Raw genomic sequence first — 26,941 nt, forward strand, 5'->3', positions numbered from 1 at the left:
TAAGATCGCGTATCGAACTTTTTTTCATAAATGTAATAGATTATTGTCTCTTCCTAAAAATTCGTAGTCTATCAAGAAAATCTTTTTGGCCGAAAAGCACGAATATATAAACCACGTGCTAAATTCCGACACCCTTGGCATTACCTTTCTTCCTCAAAAAAATGGTTTTGTATTGCAAGACACTGTCCCACTCCCATCGCTTTATTTGAAAAATCTCTTCCTCCCTTACCCCATTGATCTCTTTTTCCATCCCCTTTTCTCTCCATCTCTGTTTCCTTCTCTACTTTGGTATTTATCATAAAGTAAAGAAAAGGAAAAAGAAAAGAAAAGGGAGAAACTCCTCTGTTTCTTTCTCTGTACTGCGGGGGGGGGGAGAGCTTTCGTGTTCTGATGGCATTGCTCTGAATTTTCCCACTTTATAATACGCATTTATTTTTATTTTTTTAAAGTTTTTTCTCTTTTTTGTTTTTGGGTATTTTTCTCCCATCATCACAGTCCAAAGCTGCAACGGAATCGCCATAGATGGCAGCGGGATAAGAGAGCATGCACCTCCCACTCCTTCCCAGTTTCAAGCAAAACTGTGACAGGGGAGAGAGAGAGAGAGAGAGAGAGAGAGGGATCAATGATGATGATGAGTGTTTATGTGGGGGTTCGTTCTTTCATCGAAAGGTCGGTTTCTTTCCATGAAAATGCATGGAGATAAAACCAAGCAACCTTAGATCATAGCAATACATATCCATCGCTCGATCAAAAAAAAAAAAAGCTTTGGGCCGCGTGCTTGGTTTCTTCTCCCTCAGCCCCACACTAGATAGCCAAGGAGGAACTCCTCTCCCTCTCTCCCTCTTTTTGCAGGCTTTGTTCCCCTTTGATTGATTCTTCTTATGCCCCCTCCTCGTCCCGCTCTCTTCCCCACCTCTGCTCCAATGTCTCGTCTTTACTCAGCTGTAAGCTGAGATCCCATGAACGTGAAATGTTATTATTCTCCACCACCACCACCTCCTCCTCCTCCTCCTCTTCGTCCTCTGTTTTTGGTGGATGGTGAAGAAGTAAGGGACTAGTTCCGAGAGGAGCTCGTTCTTGGGGCTTTGTCCAGCTCCAATGATGGGTACCACCGTCGAGGGGAAGATCAAAACTCTTCAGCCGCAGCAGCCCTCTACTCTGCTTGAAGAAATGAAGCTGCTGAAGGAAATGCAGGAGCAATCTGGTACTCTTCTTCCTTGCTCTGTTTCTGCAGATTGAACTTGCAAACAGCACCAGAGCTTCATTGTTGAGCTCATTTGAAGGACCCTTCTTGAATATTCAGCAAAAAAAGAAGGACCCTTCTTGAAATTTTGGATTTTTATCAATCTCAACCGCCAGCGTTAGGGGAAGAACTTTTGATAATCAACATGATCGTGTTTCCAAATCTTATTAAAAAAAAAGAACAACTCTTTTTTTCAGGGTCAAGGAAGTCTATTAACTCGGAGTTATGGCACGCATGCGCCGGTCCTCTTGTGAGCTTGCCTCAGCTGGGCAGTCTAGTCTATTACTTCCCCCAGGGCCATAGCGAACAGGTTTGTCTTTATTGCTCTCTTCCCACTCCGTCAGGACGACTGGTTAATTGTCTGGCATTCTCTTTGTTGTCCGTATGAGGAGGGTTTATGTTTCATGGCCATTCTTGTGTAGAGAAACAGAATAATGAAGCCGTACCGCTGGGGAAAGGAAGGTTGTGTTCAGTTTGGAATGGAAAATGTTGATGTTCATTTAATCAAGAGCATGGGCCGTGTTGCGTTCTCCAATGAAGCTGTCGTAAATGAAAAAGGCTGGAACTTTTCTTTGCATTCTGAAAAACATTAAAAAAGAGACTTCAGATGCAATTTTAAGTAGGAATGCACATGTCTATTATTTTTGTTCAATCCTGATTAGATCTACCTAAATGTATCATTGGGTAATGTTCGAGTTCTGCAGAGAGATATTGCTGTATGATAACTCAAAACAAATTTTATGGATAGGACAGACTATTTTTTTGTGGTTTGGCTCAGTTCTCTCTTTCGCTGTTGGGATTTTTGAGATATAACGTAAGTTCGTGCAGGTTGCAGTTTCGACGAGAAGATCTGCTACCTCACAGATTCCCAATTATCCGAATCTCCCATCTCAGTTGATGTGCCAAGTTCACAATGTGACACTCCATGTACATCCCTTCTCCTATTACTGCTGCTTCCATCTCATGGAAAATTATTATTTGTTGGAGTTTACTGAAGGTGTTCTCTGTTTTGCAGGCAGACAAAGAGACCGATGAAATCTACGCCCAGATGAGCCTTCAACCCGTGACTTCAGTAAGTGAAAATCCCCTGTCTTGCTCTCAAGTCTCAGCAAATGCAAGAGCAATGAAAGATTTGAGTTTGTTTCCATTTTTGCGTCAGGAAAAGGATGTATTTCCTGTTCCCGACTTTGGACTAAAGCCCAGCAAACACCCGAGTGAGTTCTTCTGCAAGACCCTGACTGCAAGTGACACTAGCACACATGGTGGCTTCTCAGTGCCCCGAAGGGCAGCAGAGAAGCTCTTCCCTCCATTGGTGAGTGCGATGCTTCCGTGCTTTCAGAAGCTGCATCTTGTTGTATTACGAAGATGAAAGAAGCTCTATAGGTATGTTTATTTACTTCTTATCTGCATCTATTTCAGGACTACACAATGCAGCCACCAACTCAAGAACTTGTTGTGCGAGACTTGCATGACAATACCTGGACTTTTCGACATATCTACCGTGGTGAGAATCATTTCTTTGCTAGTGTAGATTATATCTTTTTTGAGCTTTTGGTTAACAGGCTGTGACAAATAGGGGGTATATTCTCTCATGGATCTGTTAGCTATGTTGTATTCAGCAAGAAAAACACTTCCTTTTGTTGATTTGTACATGATTGAACATTCTTGGTGCTTTATAATGATTTTCTCTTTTTACATATCCCCGAAAAAAGAAGGTCGCAATTTATGTTGGCCCCCTTATTTCTCGATTTTGAGAAATAGAAAGCTGGCTGATTTACTTGGTTCTTCATCTGCAATATATCTTCCTTTGGAGTCTTTCATTTTACCTTAAAGTCGCTTTTTGCATCGAAAACATTGGTTCTGCTGTATTGAAATTATCCTGTTACTGTCTTCACAGGGCAGCCAAAACGACACCTTCTTACGACTGGCTGGAGTTTGTTTGTTGGTGCAAAACGGCTCAAAGCAGGCGATTCTGTTCTGTTTATTAGGTACAGATCTGCTCTGTCAATGTTCACCTTTCACCTTTTACTCATCTGATATAAGCAAATAGTCTTCTGAACACGAGAGACTTGATAGTGGTGAATTAATGTCTTTTACTGGAATCACATTGCATCTAATCCTTCCATTAGGGACGAAAAGTCACAATTACTAGTAGGTGTGAGGCGAGCAAATCGGCAGCAAGCAACATTACCTTCATCAGTTTTATCTGCTGATAGCATGCACATTGGGATCCTTGCTGCTGCCGCACATGCTGCTGCAAATCGAAGCTCGTTCACCATTTTCTACAATCCAAGGTTTGTCCTTACTTGGATATTTTTTTCTTCTTTTTATGTCCCTTTTTTTTTTAACAAATAAAGATCGTGCTTGATTTTGCTTTTTCTTTTCTGCTTTCTTCAGGGCATGCCCTTCAGAGTTTGTTGTTCCATTGGCCAAGTACCGAAAAGCCATATATGGGACCAGGATTTCAGTTGGCATGAGGTTTGGAATGATGTTCGAGACTGAAGAGTCAGGAAAGCGCCGGTAATCTAATTCTATGAAGGATTTCAACCTCTCTTACATGTTTGATTACTACTCTGACATCCCTTTGTGCTCTTTAAAATCTTCTTTAGATACATGGGTACGATCATTGGTATCAGTGACTTGGACCCGCTAAGGTGGCCAGGGTCTAAGTGGCGTAATCTTCAGGTATGATATCTTGCAGTTATATATGATGAATATTCCTTTACTTGTTTAGTGATTAATGGATTCGCTTGAACAATCAAACAGGTAGAATGGGATGAACCAGGGTGTGTTGACAAGCAGAATCGAGTCAGTCCATGGGAAATAGAGACACCTGAGAGTCTCTTCATCTTTCCTTCTCTGACTTCGGGTCTCAAACGGCCATTCTTGGGTACATTTGTTTCCCTTGACTGTATATGGCCCTTTATTTTTGTGATTATTTCACTTCATTGAAAAAAGCTTAAATCACTTCCATGATTTCAGCTGCAGAAACTGAATGGGGGAATCTGATAAAGAGACCTCTAATGCAGTTTCCTGAGAATGGAAGCGGGACGGTACTTCCGTATCCTTCAGTCTCAAACCTATGTTCGGAACAGCTGATGAAAATGATGATGAAACCTCCTCAGATGGCTTGTTTCCCTCCTATTCCTCGAGATGCTGATTCAAAGATAGTAGTCCCTCTACAAGAGTTAAATAACACCAGATCGGAGACAGTAAATCAGAAACAAGACCAATCTAGAGCAATAAGCTCATCCCCAGAAGTAGATGCAACGGTAAAGGCCGAATCTCTGGCCAAAGCTGAAAACCAAGCATCAGAGGCTGAGAAGTCCAAGTTGGATCCTGACAACAAGATCGGCCCGGCCCCATTGAACCAGGCGCCTCCAGTGGGAGAGAGTAATGAGGGGAATGTACCGACAGGCCTCTGCAATCAGCACAACAACCATATAAGCCCGTTGAATATCCCTAATCAGAACCAAGCTCCGGTCGTGTTACAACCAACTTCATCGCCTGCACTGCAACCAATTGATGCACTGCATACTGATCCAAATGGCCTGCAGGGATCATCTGCGCTGATAACTGCAGATGAATGGATTTTAAACCCTGCCATGGCCCAATCCTTAGCTGGACTTATGAGACCGCAGGGCACATTACCTGTCCTCGGTATGCAAGATCCATCATCAAGCTTTATGGACCCCATTTCGCAGATCCTACCTTCTATGGGTCCTGAGATGTGGGACCCAAGTGGCAACTTTCGGTACTTATCCCAGGTGGACCAGCTGACTCCACTTCCAGAACAAGATCCAGCAAACCTCTGCTGCATATCTAATTCTGTCAGTGTCAGGGATTTATCGGATGAGAGCAATAATCAGAGTGGGATCTATAGTTGTTTCAATGGAGGTAGCTCTGTGGTTGATCCCTCTGTGTCAAGTGCCATTCTGGATGAGTTTTGCGGTATGAAGGATGCCAGGTTCCAGAATCCTTCAGATTGCATGATCGGAACGTTTAGTTCCAGTCAGGATGTTCAGTCCCAGATCACCTCCGCAAGTCTTGTGGATACTAAGCCAATTTCTCGGCATGACTTCCCAGATAATTCCGGAGTCACGTCCTCGAGCAATGTGGACTTTGACGATAGCAATATTCTGAAGAACAGTTGCTCGTGGCAGCAAGTTGCTCCTCCTCCACCTATGCGCACTTACACCAAGGTGCATGTTGAAATTTAGGACAATCACCCAGGTGAAAGTATTGCCAGCAATATATGTCTTACTGATTACAACTTTATTGAGCAGGTTCAGAAGGCGGGATCAGTTGGAAGGTCGATCGATGTCACAAACTTCAAGAACTATGAGGAGCTGTTATCTGCAATAGAGTGCATGTTTGGGCTCGAGGGGCTGCTGAATGATCCAAGGGGATCGGGGTGGAAGCTGGTCTATGTCGACTACGAAAATGATGTTCTTCTTGTCGGAGATGACCCTTGGGAGTGAGTTCCTGCCTCTGAAATATTATATTTGATTCCTCTTCTTGAGGTTCTGATGAAGATTCATGCCATTTTTGCTCGTACAGGGAGTTTGTGGGCTGCGTCCGCTGCATCCGGATTCTCTCCCCTGCAGAAGTACAGCAGATGAGCGAAGAGGGGATGAAGCTTCTTAACAGCGCTACGGCACATGGAATTAATATTTAATATTGCCACATGAAATAGTATATGAGATTGAAAACGAGGCCGAACATGGTATTGAAGATTCTCAACCTCTAGTGACTGTCTTCACGTTAAGTCGCAATGATCAAGGGGCAAGACAGGATCAGGGAAGGCACATTGGCTTGGGTACAGCAGAAGAATTGTGGTCCCATGTAATCCGTATGAATGTTGTAGATTCATTTCTGCAGGTTGTGAAACTTAGCAAATGAATGAAAGTAGTTATCGATTGGATGATTCTCAATATATGGTTAGCTCAAAATTTCTCAAGTGTTGCCTTACTTTGCTCGATGTAGATTGTTCCATATCTCGATGTAATTCGAAAATATGAGATGAGAACATGGATTTTACCACTGCAGATGGAATACAATTCACTTCCAAAAGCAGTTGCCCGTCCCGTAACCCGACTTCATGAAATTGGAAGAGGTTTGCATTACCCGACTTCATGAAATTGGAAGAGGTTTGCATTAAGGCTCGAGCTTCCACGGGCTTTTTTATCGGCAGAGTAAGCTCATCAGTTTCTTCTCTTCTGCAATCATGGGCCTGAGTCGATTTTCGCCTTTCGGTCAGCAACTCTCTGAGGGCATTCGATGAACCGTAACCGGCATAATACGGGCTAATGGAATGTCTAGGCCGGATTGATCTATGTGCTTAATAGAAGGTTTTATTCAGTTCTTTAACAGGGATGCTGTTGAGGAATTCCCGAGAATCCTCGAAGAGTTGCCCAGAATTTGAGAACACCCTTAGCCTGTGCAACGACGACTTTCTCGAACTAGACCGTAGGTTTTTGAGTTCATTTCTCAGCAGATAAAACCTTCAACCGCAATTCAGCTCCCCTCCCCGCTCTGGGCCATGCCTATCCTGTACTACTGCAGACAGACCACACCTGGAAAATTGGCTCCCTTGTCTTTCTCTTGCTTGGAAAATCTCCTTGATGTACGCGGCGAGAATGAACGCATGACAGATGAAGTTTGTTCCAGATTACGATGATCATAAGCGTCAAGTCCCGTTTCGCCTTGATATTGAAGCGCTATGGATAGTTATGCTTTTATGGTGATCGAACTATCAGAGCCCTCCTAGAGACCGACTTTAACATGAAGATATGTGCATTCAGTATTATATTCTTATCCTGCACGCCGCTTGGTAAGTCGTCTAGCCTATTTTAAAAATCCTGAAAAACCATACCTTGCTATAAATAGCTGCGAAACTTCGCTCAATAATTCACTCGATAACATATCTGATTCATCTGAAGTCTCTCCGAATTCGACAGAGCATAAGATACAGAGCTAGTTCGAAACTCCAGGACCTCCTTGAGAAGTAGAGATCATGTGGCTCCTTTCACTCCTTGTATTCTTCTTTCTGTTACTTCTCTTTATCTTCCTTCTGAAACCCATAGGCCAAGCCAAGGATTTGCCGCCAGGCCCGCCCTGCCTTCCGGTGATCGGGAACCTCCACCAGCTCGACTGCTCCGCAGTGCACCGTTCCCTATGGAAGCTCTCCAAGACTTATGGACCCCTCATGTCGTTGAAGATCGGGAGCATCCCATTCCAAGTGGTTTCATCGGCAAGAATGGCAAGGGAGATTATAAAAAACCACGACCCTGAATTCTCCGCTCGTCCCCAGCCCAGAGTGATGCAAAAACTGTCTTATAACGGCCTTGATGTGGCCTTCACGAGCTATCCCGACAAATACTGGAGGGAAATGAGGAGGCTCTATGTCCTTCACGTCTTCAGCCCCAAAAGGGTCCAATCATCTCAGTCCATTCGAGAGGACGAGGTTTCAAAGATGATTATGGACATCTCGAGGTACGCGTCATCCTCGAAAGCAATAAACTTGAGCAAAAGTTTTCTCTCCCTGACAAGCACGATCATCTCTAGGATCGCGTTCAGAAAAGACTACACCTCGAGAAAGTTCACGAATGCCGATTTCTATTGGCTCCTCCATGAGGCCCTAGCCCTCCTTGCTAGCCTCTCTTTTGAAGACTATTTCCCTGTGGTTGGCGGTATGATCGATCACTTCACAGGACTTCCCTCTCGCATACAGAGAGTTTTTGGGGAGTTGGATTCATTCTACGAGACGATAATCAAAGAGCACCTCACTCGGGACAGGGCCGGTTCCGAGGAACAAGACATAATCGACTTCTTACTGCAACTGAGACAGGACAATAAGTCATCCTCGCTTGATATCACCACTGATCGCATCAAAGCAATCATCATGGTACGCACACTATCTGACTACGTTTTCTCACAGAGCATCAGTAGCTGAAAGTATAACCAGAATTAAGTCGAACTGATAAATAAAATATCGAGGTTTGTAACGTATAATAATCAAAACGTCCTCTTCTTTCTTTGTTATTCAGAACATATTCATAGGGGGAACAGACACAAATGCAGCAACCTTGGAATGGGCGATGACAGCATTAAGGAATCATCCTGGAGTTATGACCAGACTCCAAGAGGAAACAAGGGCCCTTTTCGGGCACAAGGATTTCATATCCGAGGACGACCTCCCGAGCCTCCCTTACCTCACTGCAGTGGTCAAGGAGACCCTGAGACTGTATCCTCCTGTTCCGCTGCTACTTCCACGGCAGACAGCCAGTCACTGCACTATCGACTGTTACAACATCAAACCCAAGTCCCGGGTTCTCTTCAACGCGTTTGCGATTGGAATGGACCCCGAGTACTGGGGGTCGGACCCGGAAGCGTTCTTTCCGGAGAGGTTCATGGACAGCTCCGTGGACTTCAAGGGACAGGACTTTGGGCTGATCCCATTTGGGAGTGGAAGAAGAGGCTGCCCTGGTGTGCTCTTAGCAAGCCATGTAGTGGAATTAGCACTTGCTAACTTGGCGAACTCCTTCGACTGGGAACTTCCCCAAGGAATGGAGGGAGAGGCAGTGGATACAGAAGCTGCTCCTGGGACTACTACCCACAGGAAGACTGATCTATGCCTCCTGCCAAAGATGAAAGCTCATTACTCGATCGAACAGGAGCCATCGTAGTGAACAGCATCATCCCCATGATGTGATTTTGTTGACAGGAACTTTGGCTTTGCATTAGCAGAAGTTGTCATGCTCGGTTAATGCTGCTTGATGATTCTAGACGGGTCCGCAACACTTTTGAGATTTGATTGAATGGTCATTCCCTAAGTCCCTATGCATGTCAATAGGTAGTTATCTTAGCAATTAGACCGCTCGTAACTCTTCTCCAGCATAATACGAGAACAAAATCCACACCTCCTGCAAGCATTGCTAAGTTTCTGATCAGCAAAGTTCAACATGATGTACAAAGGATGAAATGTAAACGTTTGTTCCTTAACGAAGAACTGATCTGATGTATAACATTAGTCTCCTTCATTGCAATTAGGTACACCAAGAAGCAGCCAACCAGCCTTCAAGCTCAATCGGCCACACTAGCCCTCAGAATCATTAAAATTGTTCATCGTCAAATAACATCCTCAAATCAAAGTGACGAAAGATCCTGAAGATAATGACATAAAAGACGTAAAATAACACGATTCAATGTTCCAAAAGAATAGTACACACCTCTCTCTTTGAGAGAGAGCCAAAATTCCCAGCTTGCACCAGAGTGGGGATATAACTCCGTCAGAGTTAAGATTTGCGAGGCCTTCCTCTCTTTCCCCGACCACTGCCTCCTCTTCCGGCACTGGCCGTTGCTTTTGCACCCCTTCCTCGGCCTCTGCCAGCAGCTTTCCGACCTCGTTGAGATTTTTTGCCAACCTTGCCGTTGACTTGTTCACTATCATCGGACTCAACATCGCTCTCCTCCCTCTTCCTCTTCCTCTTCCTCTTCCTCATCCTCATCCTCATCCTCATCTTCAGAGGATAATGCTTTTGCTTTCTTCTTCCTTTTGTTGTCAGAGGCTTTTTTGGTAGCCGCCCTCTTAGGAGTTTGCTTAGTAGATGGAGCTTTGCTCTCAGGTTCCTCACTTCCTACAAAGAACCAAGCAACTTGAATTTAACTAACCGCTACAAAAATTGCCCTTCATAGTTCGATATCACAAATTTCCCCTCCAACAAATTCAAATCTCAGAATATTCTGAAGATATAAATAGCTTCAGGCTTCAGTGCAAGAGACATCTATCAGAACCCATCTGGGGACACCAATCAGATGTAAACACCATCGATCATGCTCCCTAGTTGGAGAGAACACAGACAACAATTCTGTAATAAAGAAATATGAAAATTGGTGTACCTTCAAGGGAAGATTTGCCATCATAAACATCAAACTGCCAAGGGAAAGGTCAGAGCTTCAATACATGTTCTTGTACTGCATCAAAAGCTAGATTTAGCAAATAATAGAAACATCCAGATACCTGATCGAGACGCTCACCAACATTTGTTCTATCAATGACAACCAGCGAATGGCCCATGCCACATGCAACTCTACAAATGGAACAGAAGGGAAGCCGCTATCTTCAGATTATGAGTGCAAGTTTTTGCAGAGAGAAACAATAAAAACAACTACCTACCCAATCACATGCATGCCCTCGAGAATATCAACCTTTTTAGGTACTGCAGAAGACCTAAAGAACCAAAGCTCTCTCAGTCAAAAGCAAGGAAAATCACAAAAAGAAAATGGTGTTGTAATTGAAAGTATATAAAGGTACTTTTGTCCTAGGGGACCGTATCCCAGCTCTCCATATTGAGCATGTCCCCAACTGATGCAGGATGAGTCGGCACCGACAAAGTGGTGCATGCTTCCAGAATCCATGCAGCGGATATTCCACCCACTGTGCAAATGAGACGAAATTACTCACTGTGCAATAATACTGTCGCTTAAAGAAGGATAGTGACAACTGAAGTGATGCATGCAAAAGAAATTCAATTTGATCCATATTGGTAAACCTGAGGAGTTAAAACCTCAAACTCAATTAGAAACACCGAATTTAGGCAAAACAAATGTATACATTACTAATATCAGAGAGAGAGAGACCTTAAATCCATGAGTGGCTTAGGATACATCCAGTCGTCACCAGTATTCTTAATCTTTCCCCACATATACAGCTGCCCTCCACCTAGAAAGAAAGCGAGAGACTAATTTAGTTGTACAATCAACTTATGCATGCGGTCAACAAGGTTTTGCCATTAGTTGTTTGAACCATCTAAAAGTTGTAATTTTATGGGATTCCAGGTTATCGAAACTTCCACTTTCTAACAACAAAAATTTAAATGGCATCAAACTTCCTCGTCTTTTGCACCATCGGGATGACAAGAAATTACTTTTAGTAATAAAGTAACTCAGTTTCTTTCCAATGACAAAACCACCTAAGAAAATCAGTATTTTTAAGGCTGTGACTTCAGTGGCCAATCCAATGGAATACCTGCAGTACATGCAGAGTTCACAGAACCAGCTGAAACCACGGCATCGGGTGGTAAAACATTATTGCGCTGAAAGATATCAACACGACGAGGGGCCCACTCATCCTTTTGCTCCCTGTGACCGAGTCTGTAAACCAACAGATACAAGTCATAACGAAATCAAAACAAGACAAGGGCATCATACACTTGATCACATAACCTTCAATGATAGGATCCAGTGCCTAGAACCATCTGATATTTCAATAGAATATAACACGAAGATGGGAGGTACCCACCTCCCATAACCACCAAAGCCCCACCTATCAATTTAAAACCAGAAACTATGATCAGCAGCATAAATATATCAAGTCATAAAAGCAAGGTATGCAGAGAAAGGATCTGAGGAGATTCATACGTGTAAACATAGCCATTTGAGTCTACAGCCACTGAAAGCACATATGGAACAGTTAAGAGATTTGGTAAGTACAGAGAAGACATAAATTGGTTAAGTGAGAGGAGAATATTGTTAAAAACCTGTATGGTTAGCTCCACAAGCAACTTTGACAATAGTCTCCCCTGAAAGAGATGCTATTGCTTTTGGGCGTGGTTGGGCTTCATAAGCTAATCTCACAGAGCTATCTTTAGTATTGTACTATAACGCAGAACCAACATACAGTCAAAATTCAGATTGAAGCATCTCATTTCAAGAGGCACAGGAAGAAGCCTAAAGAAGACTACATTTCAAGTGCAAATTAAAGGCCAACTGCCGTCAACTCCATCTATCTGAATACATGCACATCTTTCAGCATACCTCATTGTCAGTTCCATGTCCAAGTTGACCGTATTGTGGAAGCCCTGCAGTACTAAGATCCAAAGAAAAACATCTCCAATTAAGGCCAACTTATACTATTTTTTCCATAAGGCTGTCCCTTATACAAGTAAAGAATTCAGAAAGACCTACAGTATTGAAGCTCCTTCAACAGAAGTTAGCCAGACAGTGAAGTCAGCCCCACAGGCAGTGGTTTTCACTTCAGATACAAGACAGCGGACGGGGGATGCCTCAATTTCTGCAGTTACGTATAGAAAGAGAAGATCGGTTGTTAGCATTATTTCAACTTGATTTCCAAAACCTTGAAGCTTAATATGGAAAGAACTGTGGTACAGGTCGTGGGCTTTCTGGATATTACATTGCCAAAAACAAATGGATCAATTTAACATTTTCCTTTGAAAAACTCCACATGGATCTGAAGACTAGCAGCGCTCTCAAACATCATGGAGACATGCCTACCATTTCGTACTGAACCTGATCCCAGCTGCCCATGCTTATTCCAGCCAAAGGCGAGTGAGTTTCCATCCTCAGTTACAACCACAGTATGATTCCTCCCTGAACCGGCTTTGACAATTTTATACCTTCACCACAAGCATGGATGACATTTAATACTATGTTTAAAGACAAGGGGAGGTCATTTAACACTATCTTCAAAGACCACAGACTGTACAAAGAACTTCCAGGAGCAAATTTTTATTCCTTCCTTTAGATTGAACACAATAGAGAGACCCTAACAGGTTTTATGGACAAACTAATTACGAATGTAATGCGAAATAACATAAAAAAACCAAGGTCCATCTGATAGCACACTAAATTAGTATGAAATAGACCGACACTAGAAGCAGAACGTTGCCCACTTTTTAAGTTCAGAAACAACTGTGGGTCGATCACGCTGAATGGTATCTCCATGTCCCAGCTGCCCCTTCTGCATAATAGAGCTCACGGTTGAGAAAGACAATCAAGCAATACCACCAGGTATAACACCGAGCACTAAAACTAACAAGAAGAGTCACAGCATTAAGTCCATTCATGCCTCATTACGCCCCCATGTGTAGCATCGCCCCTCAACATCCAACGCCACACAGTGACAAGATGCTATATAAAAAAAAACTCATGTCAGATTTCTTACTCAAACACAGTGTTAACATATAACTATGCTGTGCTACTCACTGGCAGCTTGAGTTTACTAGATAATGCCATTTTGTGGGGGGGGGTGTTGTTGGTCAAGGAAATAACATGGAGCTAGAAGGACCATAGGAAGAAAAGGAAAAGCAACTATTTTTCTTGGGCGAATAAAAAGCTGCCATTTTGAAAACTACAGAGCACCCATATCTGATGCGAAAGCTCAATAGACCCACTAATGTCGTGATGTGATAGCGGAACTCACAGCAACCGGAGGCAACGAAGCGGATGTCGACTCCGACAAGTGGCCGAAGCCGGGTGGGGGAGACCAAGTTCGTGTCCCCAGTGGACCTCTTGCGGCCAACGATGTCCCAACACGTGGCCCCGCAGAAGAGCAGCTCGCCCGCCTTCTCCTCCGCCTCGACCTTCTTCTCTGCCTCCTCTGTCGACATCTCTTTTCCCGCTAAACAGTGTCCGCGGATACCCGGTGGGGGTGGGGGTGGGGGTAGATCTAACGGCTAGTATACAAAAACAGCCGCAATCTACGGCTGGGGGGAGGGTGAAAATGGCGGGAAGGGAGGGGCAACGGCTACTCGGGAGATCGGGCGACTGAGATTACAAAGGACTGTGACGGGGAAGAGGAGAATGAGAAACCCTAATTCAAAACGCCGAAAGTTCAGTTGAAAGAAAAAAGAACAGAAGGAAAGAGCATAAGGAAGGAAGAGAAGAGGAAGAGTGGGATAAAAGCGATCGTTTTTTATTTTTGGGATTTCCTAGAATTGGGGCCTTCCCCTCCCCAGTTTGTAATATTTATTAAGGAAATAAATTTAGTGAGAGAAAATAGATCATTTATTTATTTATTTGTTTATTTATTTCTTTTCTTTTTTTCCTCCTCCCCAACCCCCCCCTCCCCCCCATTAACTTTTCACTTTCTACTCGCTGGCTTCCTTCTTTAGCTTTTTTTCACTTTTACAGTCGTTGTCTTCGGATTTTCTCCTTTCCTCTGTCAATTTATCCAACATTTGATCTTGACGGTTCGCATAATGAAGAAGTGCATATACTTTCATCCACTTCCATCGTAATCACATAATTAAGGAGTGTATATACTTACAGTTACACCTTCACCAGCGATCCTACGACAATAAAAGTTCACTTGTTTTGAAAAGCATTCGTGTCGTATGATAGTGAGACATCATCAAACAGTTGCAACTCACAAGATACTTGACATATCATAAGTCGAAGCCTGTCAATTCCTGGACCGCGGAACTTGTCTCACTGACGAACCTATGCCCGTCTGCATGGTCCGCACGGCGTTCAGAATTCGGATGCAAATTTGACTCAATCCATCGTAATGGAGAAGTATGTGAAATCGTGAATTCCCTGACAGCATTCAAGACTAGTCATATGTTTGGTCTGACTTGCCTGCCTGAGTGAGGCAGAGGTGAGCTCGATGGACCCGGTCTGAGTTTGAGTGACTTGGGGCCTGGCCCGATAGGCCCACTCAAACCCCCACAAAGCCTCAATCTCCTTTCTAGGAATGGCAATTTTGACCCAACCCGAGCGTACCCGCCTTGGCCCGACCTGTTTGTAAGGATATAACGTCTTCTCAGAGAAAAAGAGGTTAGCATAGGAAGGGAAGCTGTGACATTCCGTGATTAGATCAACACGGCTACTCATTACAAAATACAACAGGAACCATACCTCATAACCCCTTTACAATTACAACAATTAGACAGCAATTCCCAACTGAACCGACCAACTAGTGACCGTTGCCGTCAACGACAACTTACCCTGATTCCTATCCCGGAAAAGCAGGTCAAAACAGCCCCTTCCCGTATAACTGCTTTCCATCCCCTAGCCCAACTGCCCGTCATTAACCTACTACGGTTTAACTAACCTCTGAGGCTACATCTTAAGAACGTTTAGCAACTGCACCTGTTCTCATTTCCCGATCTTCCCTTGTCCCCTTGCTCGTGTTTTTTTCTTCCTCCTCACAAAGTCAAGATTCTTCTGGTTCTTCCTTCCACCTCACTTGATCGTGATGTACCGATTGGTCCCATGCTTGGCCCAATGGTCCTTGAGGTCCACCGGGCTCGAGAGGTCATGGCCCTCAGCTGCGAGACGGCTGAGAAGCTTGCCAAAAGCCCCACCGCTCATCTTCCGTCCTCCTACCCGTGCATGCCTCTTGTTTGGCACAGCTGGCAGCGGGTACATAGACATTGTGGTGGTGCAGCAGGAAGATTGCCACCCTCCGCTCCCCCACTTATAGCACTGCCTTGGAACTCCAGTACATGAGCAGACAGGTGGGGGCATTGTGGTCTCATCGAATGCAACCTGATTCAGCCCCAGGTCCTGGGCCTTCCAATCAGATTTTGACATGTCACCACCTCCATTCATCATCTTATTCAGATCCTCATTCTCTCTTTTCACCTTCTTGGACGAGGGCCTTGAGGCCTTCTTTGGGGTTGTGGGCATTGCCTTGGGCTCTCTCGAACGCTTATTACCCTGCCGAGGCTTTGCACCCTCAGACGTAACTGGGGACATTGTTGGGAGGGAATCGCTCGGGTGGGTCCCATAAGGGTTCTCAGCCATATGATGAGATATGTGATTGTGGTGATGCACCTGCTGCTGCTGCTGCTGCTGCTGCGGATGGTGCATGTGCTTCACGCCACGAGAGATTTGGCACCCCGGTGGGCACGAGGTGGGCATGGGGTTGCCACCACTTGATAAGGGGTTCTCACGGTACTGGAGAGTTGCGATCGCATTGTCCCGTTCCAATATCGCATTGTTCCTTTCAGCAATCGCAATATCCCTCTGATGGTATGCGATGTCTCGCTCTGCAATTGCTGCTTTCTTCTCAGAGAGTGCTAAGTTTCTTTCTTGTATGGCTGCATCTCTCTCAGCCATCAGGCCCATTATTTGCTTCATTGATGGCTGAGGCTGCATCAACCACTACAGCAACAAAAGAGAGTTTCAATTAGAAGCAGCACTCTGCAAGACGAATGTTTCACTTCTGCCAATAAATGGAAGTAAGAAAGAAGGGAGATGCTTCGTGGTACCTGACCCTGCGAAGGCTTATACTGATCTGGTTTATGTCTTCCATTTTCCCGATGCCCACTATCATCCATTTTCAGGCTCCTCAATTCAACAACCGAAAGAATTGTTTTCAGTCCAGCAAGGAACTCTGCTGATCAAGGTTGGGCTAAACAGATCTTTGTACTAAGATTCCCAAAATTCAGCACAGCAAGAGACACTGATTATATGTTCACTCGGGTGCATTCTATTAAGATGGTGGCAACCAATCCCTCCATTGAAGAAGCAACTGTTGAGACACGTTCCCAGGGAACAAGATCAGTCATAAGAAGGTGCTATCAGTTGTTTGTTACATCCGAACCTGTAAGGAAAAGGATAAAAGATTAAGACAAGCATGACTAAAGAGGAATTCCCATTTTGTATTATCGTTGACAATCTATCATCATGCTTCTGGCAATCAGTGTACATGCAACCTCTATTTGGCAATACAATTTCAATGGTAAACTTGCAAAATCTCTTTGAAGGTACAAATGTTGATTGGTTTGCAGCAAAACAGCATCTATATCTCAGCAAAACAAGAGTGTAAAGCTTACTCAATCGTGTAAAGGAATAGCCCGTTAGAATGAAATTCAATCAATGAAGACTCTAAATCCTTGCAAATACTCATGAATGCTGCATAAAAGAGACACGACTCAGACCTCAGAGCAATGTTGCGTATTCTCCAAATCCAACCCGCCCCAGTGGACATATGAGGAGAGCAATAGGCACTAATGCACCGACTCAAGACCCGGGAACAACAGACTTGAAATCAAACAAAGCATGCACCAGTCCAAAGAATCAGTCCATGCAATAACAGTAACAGCAAGAGCCCTCCATCCGCTCCAATCACCGGTTGGAGCGGGGCATTTCAGACCACATCATTCGCTGAACTAACACCTGAAAGCAATATGGTCCCATAAATGAGATGAAAAAATTCATTTTGATTTCACAGGGTGAATCCAAAGCTTTATCATAAATTATTTCCCCATCCTGTGACTATTGAATAAGTAGAGAATCAGACTCAGACAGCTATACCATAAATAACACCTCCAAACGAAGAACAATCCTGTCCCAGCCACGCAACTAAACCATCAGGGATCCGTCTCCAAGCAGCTCAACGGAGCCGGTGGTAGTTTGACCACGGAGACTAACAGTCACTTCCCCTGGGACAAGTCAAAATTGCATACAACCACAGACCTAGGAGCCAAACCCCCGACGCGGCTACACCAAAGCGAGCTCCATTCTCGCAAAACCAAACCGATCACCAACCAAAATTAAGCTGCGGGCTCACTTCAAAAAAGCGCAGTAAATGCAGAGATTCCGAGAGACGGGGACAAAATTAAAGGGGCGAAAAGGGCAGAAAGAGCAGCTAGCGAGCAAGGCGAGGGAGAGGGAGTCAAAAGCTTACCCCGGTGAGAAGTCAGCGGGGGGGATGGAGGTGCAGGAACCCTAATCATGGGGGAGATGAGGAAGAGCGTGTGCGTGAGACGAGACGAGAAAGCGGAGGAGGAAGAGGAAGAAGAGTTGTCCAGCCCACTTCCTTTTACCAGTCTCTGTCGTCTCTCTCTCTCTCTCTCTCTCTCTCTCTCAATTTATCGTACTGTATACTGTAGACTATGGACTATACGTTCTTCTATCTACTATTCTTCCTCTTCGTGTAATTTTATATTCTTTTTTTTTTCTTTTTCTGTCATCGTGTAAAATTGTTGCACCGCGACAAAATATCAAATGATCACTCTTTATCATGATATTATGGTAAGAAAAAATTAATAAAATTTTAGCTTTAAGTAAAATCATGGCTCACTTCCCGTGCGCTGAACGTCGTCATCTTTCATATATATATATATATATATATAGCATGCAAGTTCACCCAACAAATTTTCATATCCAATACAGCTTTTATCACGTCCTATGTATGAGATCGGGCCTCTCGCTTGTTATACGGGGATAATGGGCCTCGAGTTTCCTATGTCCTCCTTCGTTTTGCTCGACCTAGGAAATCTCCCCGGCTTGAATTTGATGTTTTCGGGTCGAATCAATCTCGGTCTCCTTTGATTTCTCTTTCTAATGGAAATGGATCAAAAACTAGATGAATTATAAAAACGGGCCAAAACAGATTCATGACTTGTCGACCGAACCAGGTAGGTGACACGGAGAGCCGATGTGCCGAACGAATATACTTTTTGTGGTTTTCCATTTGATCGAATCTTTTCAGAGCCATCTTTTTCCGCACTTTTCCCTTCTTCCCTTTCTGCGGGACTCAGCTCGGATGGGCTCAGAGTTCCAACTTTAGGAAAATACCGGAACAGTTCCTTTTTGTACAGTTGGACTTCGGAGTAGTGTTGACCATTTGAATTTGACCTTTGACTAATACATCCATCCATAGCTACTCCTATTTTCAAATTGATGTTGACGATGAGCCGCTTTGGTTGAAGCCTATCCGTCTCCCCTAATTCCAAGGTCAACAGCTACATGTATACTCATACTAACGAGTCGAGAACACAACATGAATACGAGAATTCCATTCCAGACCGAGCCAACCGCGATTTCTTTCTTTTTGGTAGGTAAGCCGATTGCAATTTCTTTCGAGTATGGGTTTGCAGCAAAGGCCCTATAAACGCTGGATGCTTTTAAGAAGATGCTCATGCTTTTTCTGGTGAAAAGCATATGGCCACCTTCACCCTATTATTTATGGCACATTTTGTCACGTGGATTGCCAATAAGCCCATGTCCTGTCACCTTCGCGGAATTAATGGCATACTTATGATCACCCTTACCTGCGTATGAGACTGAGTATTGTGCCTTTACCAGATTAAGCCAACTTCGTACGGCCGTACAGCTTCCGGATTAATTTTGATTGTCACAGGTAACTAACACCATGTCCAACAAATATCAGTAACAGTTCGGGCTTGCACCTCCAGAGTAATCCTAGTAGCAGACAGAGAGAGACCCAATAAAGCACCCGTAGATATAGACCTCCCCTGATAGCATGTCGACTTTTCGCTGCATTCACCAAGCGAAGATTAGTGTATGGAAGCTTTGCTCTAATGGAAGTACCACCGCTTTTTGTGCACCGTCGGATGGAGAAACAAGAACACCAAGAGGGCTGATGCAGAAATTATCAGTCGAGAGTTGACATTTTCATTCAGTCTTCGACTTACTCTCGATGCTAGACTTGCTTAGGACGACTACACCAATCACTATAAGCAATGCGCCTGCAAACCACTGCAAAGACGAGATGTATTTAAGAAAATATAACATATTATCTAACATAAACAATAGTTTTAATTTAGAATGCTTGCCCCAGAAAACCAGTCTATCTTCTCCCTGGCAAGCTGTATTTGACATATATTTACATTAGCTATCACGTGGTCTAGCTATTTTTCTTCTCATGTTTTTTGGATGCTGAGAAATAAGATTAGTGAATTCAATTATCTTCTTATTTCAGTTAGATAACAAGAAAGGGCAATTCATTTTTCACAATATAAGATTGGACGATAAGAAAACCTATTCCAAATCAAAGACATTCTTACTCATTTTTTATGTTCTGCGCATCTTTCACAATTTGCATAGACCTTTAATTATGGTTGACCCAATCCATATTGATGAAGCATAAGTATAACAAAAATGACTAAGCTGATACTATTGTCCTCAGTAGCTCAGGACATGGTTTGATGCACAGGGTTTGAAGTTAATGCAAGATAAATATTTCGGATCTAGTTTGAAATATCTGGGCATAGTATATCACTTATAGTCAAAGGACGCTACCATTCACCCTCGGGAAAATAGATAACTATAATAAGGTGAGAATCATTCTATCATTTTCCTTGTTTTTGAAATGTTTTAGCTCCTAAATTCAAAGAAGTCATGCAAAAAAGGAGGAGAAAATGTACAGCTTCAAATTAAACCAATTCTTCACAACTCGCAATATTCCAGTAGATTCCCATAATCTTCCTATCGTTGCCAGAGGAGAAGCAGGGAAAAGGATATAATAAACCCCAAGCCGTAGATCACCAACACCGGCATGGATCACAGACACATCAGGTTACTTACAGGGCAAACTGACATTTTGCCTGGGAAAAAGTAAAGTTTGACTTGCCTTTGGTGTTAACAATTCATCGAAAAGGAAGAACCCAGCTAATCCGGAAGTTAGGAAGTTTGTCGCAAAGTTTGTCACCGTAGCTTGGAGAGATGAGAGAGATTTGAGGCTATTGACATAACATCCCCACATTGTCACGTTGAAGAGTATGACGAGCCCATATCTGGTTACCTGTCCAAATAGAGAATGCTCCTCATCATTAAGAGGAAATGACGACGTAGATATATGATTCTAATCCATGTTTATGCTGCATCCTCATGAATTACACAGTTATCGGAACAAAAATGGAAAATAACAACGTAAACACATCCAAACCAAGCAGTTTGGACCACCAAGCTACATAGTTACAACTGAGTGCCCAGATTCAGAATTGCCCAATTCACACAAAATTAGCAATGAAATAAGAGCTTTGTACAAATTCGACCATGAACAAAATGAATACGACATAAGTATGATTCAAAACAACCATTCTAGATAAAATGTAAGCTATGAACAGCTAGTAGGATCTTTGCCTGAAATTCCTCGAGGAATAACTCAAGCTTCAGAAATTTCACCCCTGAGGTTTAGAATATTCTTCATTATTACCTGCCTCTGTTAGGATAATCCACAGAAAACCTAGGTTTAACAGTTGCAACTTCACTCCACCACAAATATGCTGACATCAGGAATCCAACTGAATCTACCATTCATGAATATAGTGCTAAACAGTGACATGGCCTTTATTTTTGATCTCATTCACCAGTGTCCTCAATGGCTTCGACATCAATGGCGGCGATCGGTAGAATAAGGAAAGCACACGAATCACTGAGAGGAACATGGTATAGCAGAAATGCTCAGGAATCATGTATTAAGCCTCGAAAGAGATACCTGAGAGGCGATGAGCTTGGCGGAAACGGCGGCCAGAGCGGCGTTTAGCCCGGCCCCGACGGCCCACGCGTAGCCTCTTCTCCCCGGGGTCTCCATCTCCGGCGTCGACTTCCGACCAGCAGTCTGTCTCTTTGGCAAAAAGCAGTCGAAGCTACCCGGGAGAATCCGCCAGTAATTGGGCCGCATTTGTTTAGCTACCCACAAGTTGGCCCAATTGAATTTCAGTCACGGGCTTTAAACGGCCCATAGGCCGGAGGCACTTTAGTTGTGCTTCTCTCACTCGCGCGCGCGTGCGGGTGTGAGTGTTTTTTTTTTCCCTTCTTTTGGCTCGACTCTCACTCATGTTTTTTGATAGTTATAGCCTCGTAAATAGGATAATGACGAAAGTAATATGAGCCTCCAGGTAGGGGTGATCCCGGTTCAAATTTTCCGGTTTTTGGATAAATTTCCGGGGCACTGATTTTATCGGTTTAAGAATTTCAAAATCCGTCTATGAGAACCAAAATTGAATTTATTTTAAAAAAAAAAAGAAAAACCTCATGGATATTGCTTTTCTCGGGTTGGTTCTTGGATTACCCGAGTGAACATCACAATTAAAAACTGAAATTAATGAGTAAGTTCGAAGAATATGTCAATACCAAAATTACCATTTTCCTTTTTATCAATAAATCAGAACCTCATGCACGCCTCCTCACTCCCTCTCCCTCTCAAATAAACTTCAAATCCTAGATTTCAATATTGTGGATTTACTTAATCAGTATATATTACATAGTTACACAAATTTGATTACACACTTTTTAACTATAAAATTTTATGATATCCTTATTTCAAATATTTAAGATTTATTTTTTATATTACAATAAGTTCATAAATTATGATAAAGAAATGATATGAGATATATAGGTTACTTTAAATTAGCTCCCTTAATTTTTTAGTAAATTATTATAATAATTTTATTTCATTAACGGGAAAGCATTTATTGTAATAGGAGTAAATTTTACTCATATATATACATATATATATATATATATATAATATTATCTCGGTAGGCATGGGTTAAATTGTTACCCCCTCACTATCGAAAAAAATTGTTGTCCCCTCAAATATACTTAATCTACAATTTAAATATCGATTATCATTGGCTAACATTAGACATTGTCGAGTTGAAAGTGACATCGGATACACATAATAAAACTGCTTGTTGTGCTCTTTATCTAATTAAACTGGTCATATGCTTGCGTGTCGCGTGGATTTTGATTGTGTAATTTTTAGCTTCTAGATTTACTATGCATATTAAGATAGCTCACACGTTAGTTTCATTTGGAATTATGACCTCAACTGTTTTTACTTTATTATATATCAATATTTATCAATCTTTGGTTAATTGATTAATCTATTAATTCTAATTAAGGAATTTGAGTTTTTCATTTTAAACTTTTATTACAAATTAATAGACGACTTATCATTATTTTAAAGAAATTAATGCATACTGAGCTTTTGAACTATTATAGGGAGCTGATGAATCCAAAATATGATAGTTCTAACCATTTAAATGAAAAATATATGGATTATCGAGCATGTTGATATGCAAATAAACTTTTCCAACCATAAAGGTAAATGAGAAAAGTGCATTACACGTGCAAAAGGCATTTATGTTTATAATCACATAGACATATTGGCAACAAAAGGCATGTTGTCTTTCTTTTCTTCTCTCTTCTTATACATGGAGATATGTAACAATTTAATTCATCATAGTAATGAATCCTATGTTATGCATATTTTTCTTTTGTTAAAACAGACATTTAATATATAATAATTGCATATTATTAATTAACTTTAACAATTATGAAAGCGCGGGGAGCTTCCATTTTACTGAATGGTGTACGTGGCAAAGTCTTCTTATGGTCTGAGAAATCAATATCATCAATATCATCAATATCAATCAATCAATCAATCATCAAATCAATATCAATATATATAGTAAAGTAGAATTGGCAAATTAAATGCGCATTAATATTAATCCTTATTTTATTATTAAATTAAATATAAAATGTGTATAATATTCTATATAAATAATGACTCATGTAACAATAAATGACCTAGCATTAATGAAATAAAATTATAAAAATAATTTAGTAAAAAGATTAAGAGAGTTGATTTAATCATGCTAATATCATTTTATGAAAAATTAATATCTTGTCGACTTATTAGAAAAAGCACGACTTCAAAAAATAAGTGACAAATAAGTACATTAACAATAGATATTTATTTGAATGTTGACCCAATTTCTATTATAAAATTGTTATTATAATGTATTAAATTACAAACAACAAAACTTAAATACTACTTGAAATCTCAATGTAACAAAACTTTCTATTAAGAAAATGTATCATCAAGTTTGTGCGAGTATTTACAAAAATCTATATAATACAAGCAATTAAATAAGTATATATAATGCATATTAATTGAGACCATTGCGAAATATTCATTGATCTTATTTAGAATTAGTCTAATTTTATTAATTAATATTGTATAAAAATTAAAATTAATCTTTGAAAATATTTAATTTTGTCAAGAGTCAAATATATGCTCCGAAAATTAGAATAATTGCTATAAGAAATGATCTCACTACATTGGGAAAAGTGCCGGAGAATTTCAATCACTTGAGTGCCATGGATTTGAACACTACATTCGTCCCAAACTTTAAGTGAGTGAAGATCATGGAGTGTAATAGGGCCATCGGAGCACATTAGTATATTCGGATCTTTAAAGTGTGCAAGAGGTTGTACTTGACTCGATATTGTGTTTGTTGTGTGCAAATAGTAAAGGTTCATAAGTAAACATAGAATCGGTTATTGGAATCGTTGCTTTCATGGAACAAGGGGAAAAAAAAAAACTTGAAACTTTTAGAAGTCACTATACTACAAAGTGGCTAAAGAGTTCTCTTATGAGATGAAAGATGTGGCCAACTCACTCGGGGGAAGAGGGGGAGAGGGCACCATCAATCAACCTCCTTTCCAGGGAGATCGTCAGAAGCCACAAGCCGCTGGTGTCTCAGGCGACCAACCATTGTGGGAGATAGTCGCGCGGGGGGTGGGGGGTGGCGCCTTCGGTCGACCTTCCTCTCTCCTTGTGCATTATTTTTTTAAAAAAAGTTTTTTAAATTTTTTTTTAGAAATTTAATTGATGTTGTTAAGCAAATTTTAACGGTTCTCTAACAGAGGACCAACTTTTCCAATGGAATGAACATCGCAGGACCATTTTGATGGTAAAATTTTTTGAAAATGTAATTTGTTGATTTTTATTTTTTTGAGGACCAAATCGATAGATTTCTTAAACGAAAAAAAGTATTATAATGACAAATTGCACGATTTTTTTAGACAAATTCTACAATGAAACCTCAAATTATGTTAAAATATATAAATAATGAACGGATTAAATCAAAAGTTAAAAGGATCTAATGGCTGTAATTATTGTTCCATCATGGAACACAAATTAATGACCCGTTGCATAATCTTTTTTTCTTTTTTTTTTAGATAAGAACAAAAACAAACGTCAGTCGTAAAGACAAAATGCAGGATGAGTATAATATATAGAGATGAAAATAACAATATTTTTTTTTTGAATATACAATAAGTGTCAATCATAAATTTTGTTATATAACTTGGTATTTTCTGCTTATATTTGCTCTCTTTTGGCAATAATGGTTTAGCAATAGTCACGAAATACTTCCTGGGTATCATATATTTGACCTCTTTGAATTTTAAAGTTTTTTCTGGGCCGAATTTAGAAGATATTTTTGGGAATTGTTTCTTCCTCATCTCAACGCTGTCTTCCCCCTTGATCTTGTATTTTCTTTCTATCTTCCATTTATACGGTCTTAGGTCAAAATGGAGTCCAGAGGCATGAATGATAATTAACGATCTATTCCATAACACTTTTGTACCTGATTTGTCGCATAACACTGCGAAGCCGCCAATCCATCGCCGGTATCATTTGAATCGCCGCCACCACCACACAGCTCCATTGCCCTGACCTTTTGCCCTCCGTCATTGCACCTGCCAGTCTGGACTAATAGTTCCATGGCGTGACCGAGCCAGAAGAGCACCATGTGTCTGTCGGCACCATAAGCGGACGGAATGTGTTGGTCACCACGTCGTACACACTGAGTGGGCAGGGCAATCGACCTTCAGGGCCTGCTCGTTCGGGTCCCGCCTGCACTTGCCACTGGGCAAGGACGGGCCGGACTTCTCGAAGTAAAACAGTGGTGCTTCAGAAAAATAAGTGAAGATTGTACTATACAGTGTAATTTTTCGTAAAAATATTATATGAGTAATACATAACTGAGTGGTTGTGTAAAAGTCCACCCTCGAATGACACAGGTAGAGTAAGAAAGAGAGAATTATATAATAGAACACTTGTAATTCAGAAGTGAAGTTTTACGCAATCATTTAGTTGTGTATTACTCATTCAATATTTTTTTTTCTTAATTTTTCAATAATTTGATCTGATGGACGCCGTCTAATACTAGACTCAACCTATATAAGAAAGAATTTCATTGTATGATATACATGTTCCAATTCCTTCAAGTTCAGCTCATTTTATCGGCCGAGAACAACTAATATGTAATTATACATATACATAATTATATTCCTTAATCTACAATTATTAATTAATACCGATTATTGCTTGCTAACCACCAGACATGTCGAGTTGAAAGTGACATCGTATATACATGCATAAAATTGCTGCCTGTTGTTCCTTATCTAATTAAATTATGTCTTTAATAATTCCGTAATACTTGCACCAAGCTAGGATAATAAGTGGAACACGGCCAATGAAAGCTGCAATCTTATATAGATTCGTTTAATAGCTTCATATATAGTTTGCCATAAGTAGTGTTGCAAAATATGGAGGTCCGAAGCAATAACTTTGATGCAGCCAACATCGAATTATTTGCAAGAAGTCACGGGAAAGCGACGTGCGAGAGAATCCCAATCGGGTAAGGAAGTGATCGACCCCTCTCGACTTTTATACAATTGCGTGAAATTCATGGACATACAACTGTATGACTTTGTTGGTCTTAAATCGAAATCGGGAAAAAAAAAAGTCGGCACTTTGCTGTGTGCGCATGCAAAATACAGTACGTAAACAATTACTGCATTTCGTGCAAGGCGTAGGGATAAGAATCATGAGATTATTGAATCATTGAGGGAATTAGAGATCACATCTCCAAACATATCACTATCACCTGAGCTGTCCTTTTGGAAAAATAATTCCAGATATATTTAATTAATAATGCAGGAGATTATAGTGAGAAAATAATGATTAATAATTCATTTTATATATGGAGATGAGAGAAGAAAGATGCATGATATGTGATGACGAAATCTCATCATCTATCCAGAGGAAGATAGGCTAAATATTCCAATAGATGAATTTTCATTTCATGAATTGAATTATATCGAGAATAAAGAGATATAAGATAGAAAATAAATATAGGATTTTGTGAAATCTTATCATTTCGAATTAAATTCAAAACGATTTCCTAATAATAAGATGTGTCACTGTATTGCATCTTTTATTCTTTATTAATTTCGATCCTTGATCACTCCAAATATATTTCTTTTTCTCTCCTTCGAGTCATGTCACTCCAAAGAGGATCGCTTCAAGTAACCTTATTAAACTATACATATGATATA

The 26,941-nt window shown here is 41.3% G+C and overlaps 5 protein-coding genes across 12 annotated transcripts; 2 read left to right on the plus strand and 3 right to left on the minus strand.

Annotated features, from left to right (window-relative positions):
- The first annotated feature begins 432 nt into the window (after positions 1-432).
- On the plus strand, positions 433-6,179 carry LOC116192592 (auxin response factor 5). Of its 2 annotated transcripts, XM_031521177.1 has the most exons (14): positions 441-1,204; positions 1,441-1,553; positions 2,072-2,170; positions 2,259-2,315; positions 2,403-2,555; positions 2,663-2,747; positions 3,141-3,231; positions 3,373-3,537; positions 3,641-3,763; positions 3,853-3,928; positions 4,010-4,133; positions 4,226-5,445; positions 5,530-5,720; positions 5,804-6,179. In XM_031521177.1, exons 1-14 carry the CDS (start codon positions 1,099-1,101, stop codon positions 5,919-5,921), a joined length of 2,721 nt encoding a protein of 906 aa, XP_031377037.1. In that variant the 5' UTR covers positions 441-1,098; the 3' UTR covers positions 5,922-6,179. The 2 variants fall into 2 exon arrangements, with proteins under 2 accessions (XP_031377035.1, XP_031377037.1); XM_031521175.1 differs by having other exon boundaries at positions 433-1,204; positions 2,259-2,555.
- Positions 6,180-6,225: 46 nt separating this feature from the next.
- LOC116192594 (cytochrome P450 71A9-like) lies at positions 6,226-9,078 on the plus strand. 4 transcript variants are annotated; one of them, XM_031521180.1, is made up of 4 exons: positions 6,226-6,359; positions 6,394-7,076; positions 7,330-8,150; positions 8,293-9,078. In XM_031521180.1, the coding sequence occupies exons 2-4, from the start codon at positions 7,028-7,030 to the stop codon at positions 8,929-8,931; spliced, it is 1,509 nt and encodes a 502-aa protein (XP_031377040.1). In that variant the 5' UTR covers positions 6,226-6,359; positions 6,394-7,027; the 3' UTR covers positions 8,932-9,078. The 4 variants fall into 4 exon arrangements, with proteins under 4 accessions (XP_031377040.1, XP_031377039.1, XP_031377041.1 ...); XM_031521181.1 differs by lacking the exons at positions 6,226-6,359; positions 6,394-7,076 and having other exon boundaries at positions 7,114-7,738; positions 7,811-8,150; XM_031521182.1 differs by lacking the exons at positions 6,226-6,359; positions 6,394-7,076 and having other exon boundaries at positions 7,114-7,738; positions 7,823-8,150.
- A 182-nt stretch (positions 9,079-9,260) lies between these two features.
- Positions 9,261-13,977, minus strand: LOC116192593 (protein RCC2 homolog). The gene is given in 17 exon segments (XM_031521178.1): positions 9,261-9,717; positions 9,719-9,882; positions 10,145-10,178; positions 10,266-10,335; positions 10,422-10,475; positions 10,560-10,682; positions 10,886-10,967; positions 11,274-11,398; positions 11,547-11,570; positions 11,666-11,696; positions 11,785-11,902; positions 12,062-12,113; positions 12,212-12,317; positions 12,539-12,660; positions 12,937-13,004; positions 13,113-13,174; positions 13,467-13,977. Coding segments are annotated over 17 exon segments (1,599 nt in total). The 5' UTR covers positions 13,654-13,977; the 3' UTR covers positions 9,261-9,540.
- Positions 13,978-14,822: 845 nt separating this feature from the next.
- On the minus strand, positions 14,823-17,842 carry LOC116213414 (protein BASIC PENTACYSTEINE6). 4 transcript variants are annotated; one of them, XM_031548336.1, is made up of 4 exons: positions 17,682-17,842; positions 16,933-17,170; positions 16,261-16,595; positions 14,823-16,153 (listed from the first exon to the last, which is right to left on the minus strand). In XM_031548336.1, exons 3-4 carry the CDS (start codon positions 16,327-16,329, stop codon positions 15,230-15,232), a joined length of 993 nt encoding a protein of 330 aa, XP_031404196.1. In that variant the 5' UTR covers positions 16,330-16,595; positions 16,933-17,170; positions 17,682-17,842; the 3' UTR covers positions 14,823-15,229. The 4 variants fall into 4 exon arrangements, with proteins under 4 accessions (XP_031404196.1, XP_031404195.1, XP_031404194.1 ...); XM_031548335.1 differs by lacking the exon at positions 17,682-17,842 and adding an exon at positions 17,309-17,521; XM_031548334.1 differs by lacking the exon at positions 16,933-17,170.
- A 1,209-nt stretch (positions 17,843-19,051) lies between these two features.
- Positions 19,052-21,440, minus strand: LOC116213430. The gene is made up of 3 exons (XM_031548356.1): positions 21,240-21,440; positions 20,373-20,543; positions 19,052-19,498 (listed from the first exon to the last, which is right to left on the minus strand). Exons 1-3 carry the CDS (start codon positions 21,423-21,425, stop codon positions 19,415-19,417), a joined length of 441 nt encoding a protein of 146 aa, XP_031404216.1. The 5' UTR covers positions 21,426-21,440; the 3' UTR covers positions 19,052-19,414.
- Between the last annotated feature and the right edge of the window lie 5,501 nt (positions 21,441-26,941).

Source organism: Punica granatum, chromosome 1 (genome assembly GCF_007655135.1).
Source record: "Punica granatum isolate Tunisia-2019 chromosome 1, ASM765513v2, whole genome shotgun sequence".
In the NCBI taxonomy this organism is placed as follows: Eukaryota; Viridiplantae; Streptophyta; class Magnoliopsida; order Myrtales; family Lythraceae; genus Punica; species Punica granatum.

Coding starts and splice junctions, on each gene's coding strand:
- LOC116192592 (XM_031521175.1), top strand. CDS start 1,099: ATGATGGGTACCACCGTCGAGGGGAAGATCAAAACTCTTCAGCCGCAG. Junction 2,748..3,140: donor TTTTCGACATATCTACCGTG/GTGAGAATCATT, acceptor CTGTCTTCACAG/GGCAGCCAAAACGACACCTT. Junction 5,446..5,529: donor CTATGCGCACTTACACCAAG/GTGCATGTTGAA, acceptor TTTATTGAGCAG/GTTCAGAAGGCGGGATCAGT.
- LOC116192594 (XM_031521179.1), top strand. CDS start 7,260: ATGTGGCTCCTTTCACTCCTTGTATTCTTCTTTCTGTTACTTCTCTTT. Junction 8,151..8,292: donor GCATCAAAGCAATCATCATG/GTACGCACACTA, acceptor TTTGTTATTCAG/AACATATTCATAGGGGGAAC.
- LOC116213414 (XM_031548334.1), bottom strand. CDS start 16,329: ATGGATGATAGTGGGCATCGGGAAAATGGAAGACATAAACCAGATCAG. Junction 16,154..16,260: donor ATAAGCCTTCGCAGGGTCAG/GTACCACGAAGC, acceptor TTGTTGCTGTAG/TGGTTGATGCAGCCTCAGCC.
- LOC116213430 (XM_031548356.1), bottom strand. CDS start 21,425: ATGCGGCCCAATTACTGGCGGATTCTCCCGGGTAGCTTCGACTGCTTT. Junction 20,544..21,239: donor CCAAGCTCATCGCCTCTCAG/GTATCTCTTTCG, acceptor CTATTTGGACAG/GTAACCAGATATGGGCTCGT. Junction 19,499..20,372: donor ATGAATTGTTAACACCAAAG/GCAAGTCAAACT, acceptor TCGTCTTTGCAG/TGGTTTGCAGGCGCATTGCT.